This window comes from Pinus tabuliformis, chromosome 4_1 (assembly GCF_031772625.1).
Source record: "Pinus tabuliformis cultivar Carrire ecotype Pingquan chromosome 4_1, CPIR1, whole genome shotgun sequence".
Classification (NCBI taxonomy): domain Eukaryota; kingdom Viridiplantae; phylum Streptophyta; class Pinopsida; order Pinales; family Pinaceae; genus Pinus; species Pinus tabuliformis.
This window is the reverse complement of record NC_142303.1, coordinates 336,911,792-336,926,183: the sequence shown is the minus strand read 5'-3', so window position 1 is coordinate 336,926,183 and position 14,392 is coordinate 336,911,792. Positions and strand designations below refer to the sequence as shown.

The window sequence follows — 14,392 nt, the reverse complement described above, 5'->3', positions numbered from 1 at the left end:
AATCGGATCCATGGATTCTTCTACATCAGGCATTGATTCATCATCCTTTTCTTTCGGTTCCCTGGTGTCGGCTTCTTGAGAGCTCCTCAAAGTCGGAAGATTGTTCACCTTGTGGTGAAATTTTCTTCAGGAGTCTTGGAACCCAATGCTCGATGAGGGCATCGATTATGTACATATACGACAGTGTTTGTAGTTTCATCCCATAGAAACTTCAGAAGTCTTTGATCATGGCCCGGACAGCTTCCACAATTGTGTGGTTCTTCCTTCCCACCACACCATTCTGCTCAGGAGTATGTGGTGTAGTAGTCTCCCTCTTAATGCCAACCTCAGGTATGCCTGAGTAAACCAATTGTAATATATCGGAGGTCTTGCTTTGGCTTGAGGGGAATGGTCCCCTCTTGAGCTTTCCTTTGGCACATCCCGGACATACACCTTCTTTCTCTACTTGGAATTCGGGCATCCCTGTTACCATCTGTCTTACATCGGGTAGAGCTTTGTAATGAAGGTGGGCAAACCTCCGATGCCAAAGTTCGGACTAAAGAGTTGTGTCACAAGACATGACACCTAGCGGACTTCCATCGACCTGATATAATGAATCAACACTAAACCCAAGAGTAAAGGCATCTTTAACATTATTTTTCCATATACATACCTTGCCATTGTTGAAGGTTACCTTGTAGCCTCTGTCTTCCATTGCCAAGATGGACACTAGGTTCCTTTTGAGGTGAGGTGCATTTAATACATCCTAGAATTTCTAGCCTTCTTGAATGCTTGTCCTCTTCCTTGATTCCCAACTCTCCTCTTACCTTGCTGTTGAATTTGTCATTCCTTTGATTGCCATCAGAGGGATTTTGATCATCATCCCAGCGTGAGTACTTTCTATCAGGGCACTTCCTTGCATAGTGACCTGCTTCATCGCAGATGAAACATCGTCCTTTTCTTCCACCCTTAGATCCATCCTTTCCTTTTGATTTAGACCCAGAATTATTTCTTCTCTTAGCATGAGAAGAAAAAGCAACAGGAGGACCTTTAGGCATGGGCATTTCTTGCTCTTCTTCCCTTGTTTCTTCTTGAATGCATCTTGCCATTAATTCCTCGAAACTAGGAATTACATTATAGCTCAAAAGAGTAGTCCTGAACACATACCATTCAGATGGTAATCCTCCAAGAGTTGTGAGTGCCATTTCTCTGTCAGTAATATTTTCCTCAATAGATAGGAGATCGTTCTTGATCTCATTGATTCTTAAGAAGTATGCTTGCATACTTTCATCTTTACATTTCCCTCAACTTATTTCTAAGAAACAAAACTTGATTTGCATCATTAACTTTAAATAAACTCACCAGTCTGTCGTAGATTTCCTTGGAGGTGTCTAGATCAGAGATGTAGGCCACCAAGCGCTTGTCGATAGAGTCCCAGATGATCTTCTTTGTTTTGACTTCTCCATTTTTCCATTTGTTCCAGGCAGCAGCAGATGCATTTGATGAAGGCTCAACAATATTGCCTCTTACATGGTCCAACACTCCTTGATCTTCAAGGGTTAGATCGATAGACATCTTTCATCCGTGATAGTCAGCTTTCTCACGGAGCTTGTCTTCGGCAGGAAAGAGTGTTGAGGAACCCATAGTTCTTTTAGGATAGCCTTGCCAATCTTCTCTTCAATGATTGCTCTTGCTCTTGCTCGGGCTTTGTCTTCACCTCAGCTCTGATACCATGTTAAGTTATGGTATGTTCTATGCTTATAACAGTTTACTTCTTTTTTTTATTATATTCCAGCGATTAGCAATCACATGTACATAAAGTAAAGTGCAGATAGAACATTAAACGATCGACAGAAAACAAGCCAAGACAAGAGACACAAGATGTGGCGGCTAGCCAGGGACAAACCCCACAATATGTGGGGAAACACTTTGATCAAATCTTCTTTTATCTTCAATAATTCAGCAGAGAGAAATAGTACAATAAATCTGATTCATATTAGTAGTAGCAAACCCTAGATCAGTAGCATCAGCATATCAAACTAAGGCAGACCATATCTCACAAACCGACAGTCGGATTGACTTCATTTCACCACCAAAAGTTTCGGCTTCCAGAGGAGGTTCAGATGAACCTATAGCGCAATTCAGATGAGGAGATCTTCTAGGCCACGCAAGTCAATCTTTACTTCTGCAGTTGCAGCTTCAGTTTCAGCAGTTTCCGGCTTCAAACTATGGCAGACGATATCTTGCAAACCATTCATCGGATTGACTTCATTCCACCACCAAAAGTTGCGGCTTTCAGAGGAGGTTCAGATGAACCTACAGTGTAGTTCCAAAGAGGAGATCTTCTAGGCCACGCAAGTCAATCTTTGCTTCTGCAGTTGTAACTTCAAATTCAACAGCTTCCGGCTTCACATGTGTGAGAGAGAGAGACCCATTTCAGCGCAGTAGAGAAGAGACTCATATCTGCGCAGTAGAGAGAGAGATGTGATGAGATGAGTGAGTCCAAATGAGGAAAAGTCCTCTTATATTTATACACAACGTTGGTGGGTGAATAGATGCGACTGTTGGGCTTCTAAGCCTACATGAGTTGTAGGTCAGTTTGATAATAATTCGATAATCAAAATAAATTCATATCTCCATGAATACTTATCGGAATTGGATGATCTTTATATCAATCCTACACCTCTCGACGAGAGGAATCTAATAAAAATATTATTAGCCATGAAAAAGATGACCCACATGAAGTTTTGCCCTGGTTGCCAATTTTAACAACTGGCCATGGTCAGGCATGTAGAAAGCTGCAAAAGAGCCCAGCTGCAAGAGGAGAATGAGCTACTAAGAAAACAGTTGCAGCTATAGGGAAGTCATAAGGAAGATAGGCCCTCCATTTTGGGAGAACAACAGCAGCAAGAAGGGCCTCCGGCAGACAAGGAAGCATCTGATGAACAACAGAAAGGGGACAAGCTGCAGGCTGAGGTTGAGGCACTAACAAAACTGCTACAGGAAAAGGAGTCACAGGCAGCAGAGGAAATACAGTCCCTAAAGCAACAGGTGCAAGAGAAAGAGGCCCAACTGGCCTGCATGGCCAGCTGGGCAGTAGAAGCCTTACAATGTAGGCAACCTGCTAAGTCATATGCCTTATATCTTAAAGATCAATGGTTGCAATTCCAAATTAACACCTTGGCCCAAAGGGGCACCATTCCATTTCAGAATTACCATCAATTCATGGCTTTGTGTGACAACAGCTCAGCAGAAGATAAGGCCAAGTTATCAGAATTCTATTTACACAACTTGGCCCTTCCAAACATGAATCTGTGGGACCCCAATGCTGCATTGGGAGATGTGCAACTCATGGCCATGGCCTCTTGGTTAAACCATGAGGAAAAGAGGGCAGCAGAAATTTGGAATGTTATGGACAGGGAGCTACGGGAGCCACTCATGATCAGAGCAGAACCAGAAGATCCCTTAGCTTTAGTGTATGCCCATCAGCAACTTGCCAACAACCCCCAGGTTCACCCAGATTACATTGAAAGACAAGCTCAGGCCATTGCTCACTTTGAGGACATGGAAAGACTGTTGGGGGATAACTGCATTCATGCTTGCACAAGGAGATGGAACACACTACCCCACAGTCTAAAAATTAGAGAATACCACTCCCCAACAAGGATGAGGGAGGCTTTGGCAAGAGTACCACTCTATTGAATAAATATGGATCACTGAAGAATGGATGAGTCCTGGGATGTGAAAGAGGCAGTCAAAGCAATCAACAGATGATGAGGCTGGATCGGCCTAGTTTAGTCCTCCATTGAGGATGGAAGGGATCAGCACTTGTTGGGCTCATTTTGCCTATTATTCTTGATTAATCCACCATTCTTCATATTTTATGCATGCTTTTGAGTATATTTATGTTAATTGAATGAATGAGGTTAGTCACTTGACCATGAAGTCTAATACGTGCTTAATTGCAGATTTTTGGACATCTTTTGGACCAAGGTCAAGCATTTATGAGCCAGTTGACAGCTAAATACGAGGGAACAAGGCTGAGGATTTGTAGGAAGGGTGTCTCCTGCACTAAATGGCCCTTTCCTCGAGTTCTCCACCATTAGCTTGGAGTTCAATAGCCCACCGAAGATGATCCCCAAGGGCAGCCGAGCAGCTTTTGTGAAGTGGCTGATTACCTGCAGTTTTGAGCAGCCAAGCCCCTTGAGTTAAGGAGAGCTGTCGGAGGTCCTCGTGGTGATAAGTAGGAAGGCTTCTAGCCTTCGTAGTTTAGCTCTTGAATAGTTGTATTTTCACACTTTAGTGCTGCTCTTCCTTTCAGCTCATTTTCGAGCTTTTGCTGTAAACCTTTTTGTGACATGGTTATTTTTGAGTAATGGAGATCAGTTTCACTTTGCATCAGCTCTGAGCTTCTTTTAGGAGGCTGTAGCTCTTGGGGTTGGGCCCAACCCAAGTGCCAGTACCTCCTTTTGTGTACTTTTATATGTTTTTGTTGCATTCCTAGAATAGTTTTTGCTACTTAGATTAACATATTGCTTTGTTATTTAGGTTGCTTTTGATGATTGAAATAGCTTTTCATGCTTCAGGTTGTTTTGATAGTTTGGTAAAGGAAAAGACCTGCAAAAAGGCAGCGAAACAATCCTTGATCTCATCTCTCCCTCCTTGGGACCATGAGCTGAGACCAAGGCATACTTGCTGCCACAAAAACACTGTTTTTCCTTTCCATGCAATCGCAAGTGTTAGATTTTTAGTTAGGAAAGTCGATACCAGTTATGATGACATGCTTAGATCTGTTCTTGCTCAGTTTTCATAGTTGTCTTACATGATTTTCTGCCAATAAACTTCTGCCCACCATGATTTCTGGTTTTTAGGTCATAAAAGGTTAAAGTAGATAGATCTCTGATGTTTTTAGTCTTTCTTTGATTAGTTTGGAGAAATAGTGTGCAGATCACCTATAATCCATCCCTGCCTATCCTTCCTTCCTCACACCACCTGCTCCAACCCCAGAGTCTGGATTCCTTCCCTTCATTCACCACACTCTGCCAGTTTGACCTAATTTCTTCATTTTTGTGCAACATTGGTCCCTCCATCCTTGAACAAATCCAACCGTCTTCATTGCTCCCTAGCCCCATTTACCAGGTCCTAGACCTCTTCACAGCCTCATCCAATCTCCATTTCCATTTTCCCACCAGTTTTCCTCCATCGACCCTCAAAAATCCTCTCTCGGCTCTTCCTGTAGAACATCCTGTAGAACCCTTGCAGACTTCCTGTAGAAGATCACGTGGGCAGTTTCTCGAGATCTGATCACTGTGAAACTCTCTGGAAGGGTGCTAGGGACCCCTTAGGCCCTCTTCTCACCTTCCCAACCTCCTGCAAGTGCCCGCTCCATTTTGCCAATCAACCTCTACACAGTCAAAAACAGTTAAAGCACATGCATAATAATTCTGCAAAATTACTCAAAAATACAAAAAGATGTTTTTTCCAGATTTTACTTCAGAAGTAGCTTAGACACATGCATTTTACCTTTCCAAGAGTCAATGGCATCCATTTCAGCAGCTTTCATCTATTTTCTTGCACCAGTAGGGTTAGTCGGTAAAACTAGGGTTTGCTAGGGTTTGCATTTCCTTCAGATTTCAGCTTCTTTCTGCAAGCAGATTAGCCTCCTTTGAGTTAACTTTCATCCATCACAGTTAAAAGCTTCTTCTAAGAGCTCATAGAAGTTGGCTTAAGCTCCTAGCGGACTTGTGCCAGCTGATCAAGTGACAGCCTGCGGCAAGAGCTAGTACTTGTGCATACAGCACCGTCGCTTCCAAGTTTGTTACGAACTACCGGGTTGATAAAAGTAAAGAAGGGAGTCCCAGGAGTTACAGCATTATTGCTACAATACTGGAGCCCACCAATGGGCGAGGGTAGATGATAGTTGGCTCAAGTGGCGGAGATAAAGTAGCACATCAAAGCTAATAGGTGGTTGTCCGGGGCTGCTTCTGCCAACTGAAGAAGAACACATAAGAGTAAATCTCCCCGAAGGGGACCCCACTTTTGGTGGGCTACATGCACCAACCTAGATGATCATGACCCTCCTCTACATATGGGATTTGTTGTTGCTGCTTAGTCTCAATATCTATTTTTATTATGGCTTGTTGGCCACCAGTTTTGGTTTTTTCTCTCTAAACTCTAGCGTTTGGCCATATGACTGTCTTTGTTTTGGAATTGTAAAGCCCCTAAGGCTTGGAATTTATATCTTTTGATAGTCCTGTTGGCATATGCTAGTTGCTAGGTTTTTCTCATGACTGCTGCTTTCCTAGCCCACTTTTTTGTATAAAATGCATGTACATATAGTTTTATTGATAAAGTTTGAAGGAAGCATTTTATTCCCAAAAAAACAAGACAAGTATTTGCTGATATTGAGAGTCTGATGTTTTCTTGTGTCGTTGTTGAGGGGTCCCTTTCTTTGACTGATATTTTATATCATGTCATCAACCAATTTTGAGATCAACATAATGTTTATGCCAATACTAGTTTATATTGGACTCTTTATAATAACATTACTCTATGATTGTCGATTGATCTCAGGTGTTTGGGAGGAATGGTTGGGACCCTCCCCACCCAGGTTCAATTCCCAAAAGTAACATGATGAACCTTGATGTATTGGCTTCGAGCCTATGATGTAATGGACTGAAATATGTATATTCCTCATATAGAATATAAAGAGTATTTTCCACATGGAAAAAACATTATTCTATGATTGTTTTCAGGATGTGGAATTGTGTCCTAATACATTGGAGAAAGACTCCAAATGATACCAACCAAAGTGATTACTACCGTAACATAGTAGAAGAGAGTCATCTTCCAATATTTCAATGATTAGTCAAGCAATTTAGGACACAAGCTAGCAAATTCTTTTAATTGTTTTATTTTAGAGAGCGCTTGAAAGGTAAAAGTCCCTTTCTTTCCAATTTATAGTGGAGACGCTTGAAGCAATCCCTTGTCTTTGGTTATGTAAATACATTACAGTCTCATTAGCCATTAGTAGTTATGAATGGATATTAACAAATATTTCTTTCATTTACAAAAAAAATATGTAGAACACTATATATATGGCATTTAAAACATGAGCACTCATTAGAGTACCTAATAGCATAGATCCATCTTAACCCTCGATCTATAAAGCACCAGGACAGATCAAAAAGCAACCCATATGCAAACTTCTTGGCACTTAAAAGATCCAGGGTTGAGATGGATCAATGCTATTAATTTTTTTTAATCTCACTTTTTCTTCTGTTCTTTCTTCGACATTAGAGGCCCAGTTTCAATTTTTTTTCTGTTTTAGTTTATGCTCAAATGTGACACATCTGATACATATTTTCCACCCCAGGATGTAGAGTGTACATTGCCTCTCTCGATGAAATAATGTATGTCCAAGAAAGACAGAGGCCGCTGACTTCCAATTTGTGACAGACACAGCAATAAGATTAAAGTCCAAGAAACTTTGAAAGTAACATACCTATGCCCAATAGAATAAACTGGTAGTTCCAAAATATCATTTGCTGTTAGATTAGCAGGTGAAAAACCTGAAGCCAAAAGGATATCCATACAACCGTTGAACTTATCATATACTTCTTTCGCTGCTTGTGCGTGATCAAATGTCACATTATAAGGAACCGCAACAATGAGAAATCCATCCTTCGCTAAAAGATCCATAAAAAGGCTGGCATGTACACAGAAAAGTTATCATTAAAAGGACAATAAGATATAAGTTATCAATTTTAACAGTAGAATGTGGTGAAATTTGTGAATCATGGACAAAAAATCATTCTAAGGATATGTATAACCAAGCTACCCATCTGAAAACAGGTTCATCTGTTCAAAGTTCTTCCTTACCTGTAAACAACTTCAGGCACTGCTCCAATGAAGGCACCTCCCAAGAATTTAATTATACCACGAGGCCTTTTTCCAGTTGGTAAAGGTGGAACAACCAAACACCCTCCGAACCGATGGTAATTTCTTCTTTGGGGCATTCTTATCCCGGCACTATATGCAGCAGAAATAGCTCTTCTTAATCGACCAGTATTGATTGTACTGAAATATTGAGAGATAAGCCTGCTTTTTGAGTACAAAGAAAAAAACAGTCCACGTGAAGCCTGTAATAATGGACTATTACAGGGGGATTTGGAAGTGGGAAATTTTGTAATCGTTGACTCATTAATGAGATTCTTATACTCAAAAACAGTGCACTTCTTCGGAGATATATACTCCCCCATAATGGATGTGCATGGCAGGGCTTGTGCCATGTTTAATCTCCTTTCTGAAAAATCCCTTGTAAGAATGTGCTAGCTGCAAGTGCAAGCAATGCATTAGAGGAAATATGCTAGGTATGACTCAATCCTCTGTTAAACAGTATTAAAAGGCATTCACATGTTGAGGAAAAGTTCACTCAGTAGCTTCAGAAAAGAGGTGCTGGATAAACAATAAACAATTCAAAAGGGAATAAGCGATTTCTGAGTTTATTCTTTCATTAGCCTATTGCATCATTGTTAGGCACCCATCCTAACATAATCTTCATCCTTGTGACAGACATTAATAAAAAAGAAGTTACATGTATGATCTCACAACTTTGAACATAATATTATACTCTTTGATAATTACCTTTCAACTTATTTAACCTATAATATGTCAACGAGCTGGTATATGCTACAAAGCAATCAAGAATCTATTATTTTCATCCTTTTAAAATGAAGGTATTATTACCATGGGAGGCCAAATTGTATGGTCCATTAGATTTCTCAGGTATCCTGGGATATCCGAATGAATTCCATAATCCATGTTGGGAAGAGCACACTGCGGAGTTCCTTGGACATACTTATTCAGAGACACTACATCTTACATATTTTATTGAATCTGTTTCAAACTTCAATGTTGTCCATGAAAATGCCTCAGTGAAATGTTTGTGCTCACCTTGGGAGATGAAGCAGAGGATTGGTTTGAAATGTGCAGACTGAGGGAATTATCTTCATTTGTAGACTTAATCAAAGCATTTTGCAAGCATTGGGCTTGTAGTTTTGAAGAAAAACAAATTGAAGATCTAGTTGATACTTTCCAATAGAAAGAAAGTGGGATACGTTGCCTAATTCTTGCACATCAAAGAAATGCCTTGAATGCTCTTTTAGCCAAATTCAATGATAGATATGGGCCATTGGTGTACTTGTTTGGATATTTTAAAGAAAAATATGGTGAGCCAAACTAGAAGAAGCTTGGAAGTGAATTTCATGAGTATTTCTTGGATGACCATATTTTTCTTTCATCACATGAGCCACTCATACAAGAGATTTCAGATTCAAATAAGGAAAAGTGTGAAGACGAGGGTTTGGTAAGTTTTGATGATTTCTTTTTCAAACGTATGAACATAATGAAATTATTGAAGAGACAAAAAGGTTAGAAGAAATTACAGTTGCTTTTGCTTGCTCATGTGATAAACAACGTGGCAGTTAAGAAGATGAACATGTGGGCACTCTTTTCATGATTGAGAAACACAGATGCAATGTGCATTGTTGGTTTGTGCATGGAGATGCCATCTATAACATAGATGGTGAGATCATGATGGATGAAGACATCAAAATTGAACCATCCTTTAATGATTTGTTTTGAGAACCATTTCATGCCACGAGAAAAAAATGTGAAAATTTCAGAATTGAAATCATATTGCAGCAACTGGAATTAATTTTTCTAATTGTTAATTAATTTAACAATTTATTTGCTAGGAAAAATACCAAATTAATCACACTACAACCTTCACAAATAAAACTACGGAAATAAATAGTGTTGTAAACTGAGAAAATACTAGCACACACACAATAAAATGACATCGTTATTTTTAGACAAAAGTCCCCGGAAAAACCCAAATTGGGAAAACCGGTGCAGCAGCTAAGGGTTTTTATTATTATGCAGCAGCGAAATTCTGAGTACAATCTATGGATGTCCAACTGGCAATCCAAACAGCAAGAAAATATGGCCAAAACTATTTAAGCGAATTTCCCTTCTTCCACAAGCAACCTCGACACAACTTCCCTTCAGAAAATTCGTCCTCCTAGACCCTCTGCGTCAGCCTCTGTGCAGTGCTTGCACAGCAGACCCTTGGACATATAAACCCAAAACTGCCTCTAATGAAGTCATTCTACCTGTCTCTGCTGAGGAAATTGATTCTCTGACCCTTTGGAAGACTTTCCTGGCCTCTGGAAGTTGAATCAATTTTTCCTCCAACCAAATCGAATTGCTTTTCTAAAGCAACTATGCAGTCCTCTACGTTGCCTCACTGGGAATAACTTAGCCTCCTTGCTGCTGCCTCTCCGGATTTGGAAAAATTCCTCCGGATGACTATCTTTGCCCCTCACAATCTCTACTTCATCACTGAAGCTCAAACTCTCTAGCAACTGACTGTTGCTACTCTGGAAAATCGAATTCTCCAAGTGACTCTAGTGTATAATCACCACATCGATCCCTTCTTATATCTTCTTGTTGGGACTCCAACGGCCAAGATTAAATCTTAATTGATGGCTCAGATCATTTTAGGATCGATCCGTGTGAGTTTCTAGATAATTCACACCTTAACCTAATTAATTTTGATTAATTAACCAATTTTCCTAAGTTTAGACTTAGGAAACATTAAAAAATAGGTTAATAATCTAATTAAGTCTTTTCTAGGTGGAATTTCTAGAAACAATTTATGGGTTTTGGAGATCTCATGAATTCTAGCCTCTCCACCAAATTTCGTGGCTAGAACACATCCGATGCTACAAAAACTAACAGAAAATCTTGTAGCATTAGAAGTGAGCAAAACAAATGAGTTGCATGATAGAGTAGTTGATGAAGATTCGATTGATTCTATTGTCACCATCGCAACTTCAACATTCCCTACTCCATCCTTTTCAAGGAGAAGATCATTTGAAGACTCTCTTGTTCGGACCCCTAAAGATCGCTCGAGAAGGGTGATGAACAAGAAATTGAATAACTTAAATGCATTGGATCTATCAAAAGTTGATTTGATAGTTGGTTCTCCACATGATATTGATACCAGTTTGGCTACTACTTCACATCAAAGTTTGAATTTTGGGAGATCACTAAATCAAAGTTCATGACTAGATCATTGCGGCCTTATAAGACTTCCATTGGAACTTGGGATTAAGATCTTGTAGAAATTTCTGTTTTCCCACCCCGGTTTTCAATTTCTCCTTATTTCTCCCATATAGTTAAATGCCCTTTCCCATAACCATACATTTAACAAGCTGAAAAAAATAAATTTGCTGAAAACACAAATTCTGGAAATTTTACAGAATGCTGGAAATTGCAGAAATAAAAATCAGCAGTAATAAACAGCCATTAAAACACATTTAAACACTGAGATTTTTGGTCAATGTGACCCTGGAAAAACCCCCTACAACTCTTGGGGAAAACCAGTTTGAGAGCTCTTCTTTATTTCTGAAAATTGCTTTTTACAGTGAGAAATTTTCAGCAAAAAATCAGCAAGCAAATTTACAACTTATCTCTTTTCCCATGTTTCACAGCAAACTGGAAATTACAGCAAACAGGACAGCAATAAATGTTGTACGGTCTCCTCGATTTTCGTGCCCACTTTCAGCATTAAATGTTGCTGTATGGCCCTCGTTTTGCGTGCAGAAAAACCAGCAAACTGCTCCTCGATTTTTGTGCAAACCTCTCTTCGAAAATCGTGCCAAAATCTGCCTTCCACTGTGCTAAATCAGCTGTACAAATCTGCTCAATTGCTGCCTTGGAATGTGTGCCAAGCTGCTGTCTCCTTCTCCTCCCTGCCAGAAATCTCTCTTGCTCTCTTGCTCTCCTTCTCCCAATCTGCTCATGAAAGAATTGAATCGAATGTGATCTTTTCCTCCTTTTCCTCCCTTAATATAACTCCAAATGATTTTTGGGTGATCCAAGTGACTTTTGGGTGATCTCTAAATCCAATGGCTGAAATAGATTTAGATCAATGGCTGAGATTAAATGCTCATTTAAATCTCACTTTTTATTTGTTAATTCACCCCACTTTAATAAATACCCACTTAGTCATTTATTTCCAAAGTCACTTTTCCTTTCTAATTTTTCATTGACTTTATAAAAGTCACTTTAAAATTAGACTTAGTAACTTTATCACTTAAAGTCACTTTTAAATTAGATTTAACTTTATAAAATTATAAAGTCACTTTAGGAGAAAAATTAAATTCTTTTGGACACTTTTCCATAGGCCAAAGATCAAAGCCTAAGGGAACCATCTGTCCTCCGGTACCAAATTTCAACAGATCTCCCATCAATCTATCCACATGTATGGGAGAGAAAGCCACCTTCTACTTGTTCATCTTGACCTACCATCCAAACTAAATAATAAATATCCACACCAATGGGCCTAGGCCCTATATGAAGAAGAGATAAAGGGTTGGATGAGTGTTGGCCAGATATAACAACGAGGTAACGAATGTAGGTTAATTCCCCTTATAAAACATTTTTCCTTGTAATTATGTAATTATAAATTGAAATGGTTGAGATAGGAACATGGATTCATTTCTTGAGGAGGGAGATTGCTTGAGGAAGTGGGTTGTTTTAAATATTAGTCATGGGTTTGCTGAGTGGATTTGAATGCACTAACTGTGTATTGACTCAGCTGCAAACTAGGATGTCCCCATGTTCTCTTAGGCAACAATTACAAGCAAAGAAAGGAAAAAATTAAATGAGCAGTATGGGTTGTGTTGTCAAGGTGATTGGTCTGTGTACACTGTAGACCACTCAGGAATGGGGAGAACCATTGTGGCCAGGATGGGGAACAACACACATTATTCTATATTCACACTCTCTCATGCACTAAGGAGGGAGATGCTATATGCACAGAGAAAGAAGGACCATGAGAGGACGTCGAGAGGCTCCTGTTGAAAACGAACAAAGGAGGTTGAGAGGCTCCTATGAAAAAAAATGATCATTCAAGAATTTATATGCACAGGCAGAGAAAGGGAACAGAAAAAAGATAGAGAGGTCATGAGGCTCCTGGATGGTCAAGCTGAATTGCCGAGAGGGTAGACAAGAATAGCAGGACTGAGAGAATTCAAGGAGAGGTAAGCTTTGTTGATAGCACTGCTAAGAAACCCGTGAGGCTTACTAGTTGATAATCACCAAGAAGCTTTGTTGATAGCATACCTGAGAAACCCATAAGGCTTGTTGGCTGATAATCACAAAGAAGCTCTGGTGATAGCATAACTGAGAAACCCATGAGGCTTGTTAGCTGATAATCACAGAATGGGCTTAGGTGATAGTTCAACTGAGAAACCCAAAATGCTTGCTGGTTAATAATCAATGAGTAGTGGTTGTGCCTTATAGGGTTGATAAATCCACTGGAGACTATGCTGGTTGACAATTTTTGAGAGGTTGAGACACCCAGGGCTAGTGGGCTAATAACACTTGATAGTAGTTCAATGGAGTTGAGCCGGAGAATGCACTCTTATTTGTTAAATTTTATGGTATGTTATATGCTTGCAACAATTACTTCAATGTCTTATTAGCCCAATAACAACTTTACTTCAGATTCCAATAGCAATCACATTAAAACTTCAGTAGCATTCACTTTAGATCATCATTGACAGTAATTGTAGATAGAACATCAACAATAAGTACAAGAAGATATGAGATGATAAGTGAATTGTGTAAAATGAAAAGTTTCAAGTGAATTTTATACTCAAGATACCCAAGAGACATGTCTCTTTGTAAATTGGATCACGTATCTTTGTAAATTAAATTCTAGTAAGTTTGCACATTTACATTTTTACCCATATTTGTTAAAGTGTTGAAGAACCCGTAAATAATGGTGGGCAGTAACTCCTGGTAAGTATATTTATTTACATATTTTTCCTTATCCCATCTTTTATGCAAATACTTGCTTAAATTATGGTGGGTAGTAACTTATGGTAAATATGTTATTTACGTGAGTATGAGCTATTTTCAACGAATTCAACACTAATTATTAGTTAATTACTCATTATTTATGATTGTATATATATATATATATATATATATACATGATTCATAAAAGGCTTCTAGGAAGGGGAATTAGCCCCTAGTTGCACTCTTTAACACTCCCTCTCAACTAGGGAGAAATGTTATTTTTAGGTATGTTCGATGCTAGAGCAATTTATTTAAATTTTCATAGCTAGCTCAATATCTTTTCCAGATTAGCAAACACATCAACATTAAATTAAACTGCAGAGAGAACATAAACATAAATCGCAGAAGACAAGCCAAGACAAGAGGACACACGATGTGGCGCTAGCCAGGGACAAACCCCACAATGTGGGGAAACCCTTGATCAATTCTTCTTTTATGTTCTTCAAAGTTCAGCAGAGAAAGTGAGAGAGATAGTACA

General features: G+C 39.2%; 1 protein-coding gene across 2 annotated transcripts in view; it reads right to left on the bottom strand.

The window, feature by feature from the left end:
- LOC149175653 (initiation factor 4F subunit (DUF1350)) overlaps positions 1-14,392 on the bottom strand; it is a 235,989-nt gene that overhangs the window by 179,908 nt on the left and 41,689 nt on the right. For both annotated transcript variants that reach the window (XM_089422911.1, XM_089422912.1), the window contains exons 2-3: positions 7,861-8,313; positions 7,484-7,687 (exon numbers count right to left, since the gene is read on the bottom strand). In XM_089422911.1, the coding sequence (XP_089279037.1) occupies positions 7,484-7,687; positions 7,861-8,270 (614 nt within the window). In that variant the 5' untranslated portion in view covers positions 8,271-8,313. The remainder of the gene's footprint in view (positions 1-7,483; positions 7,688-7,860; positions 8,314-14,392) is intronic.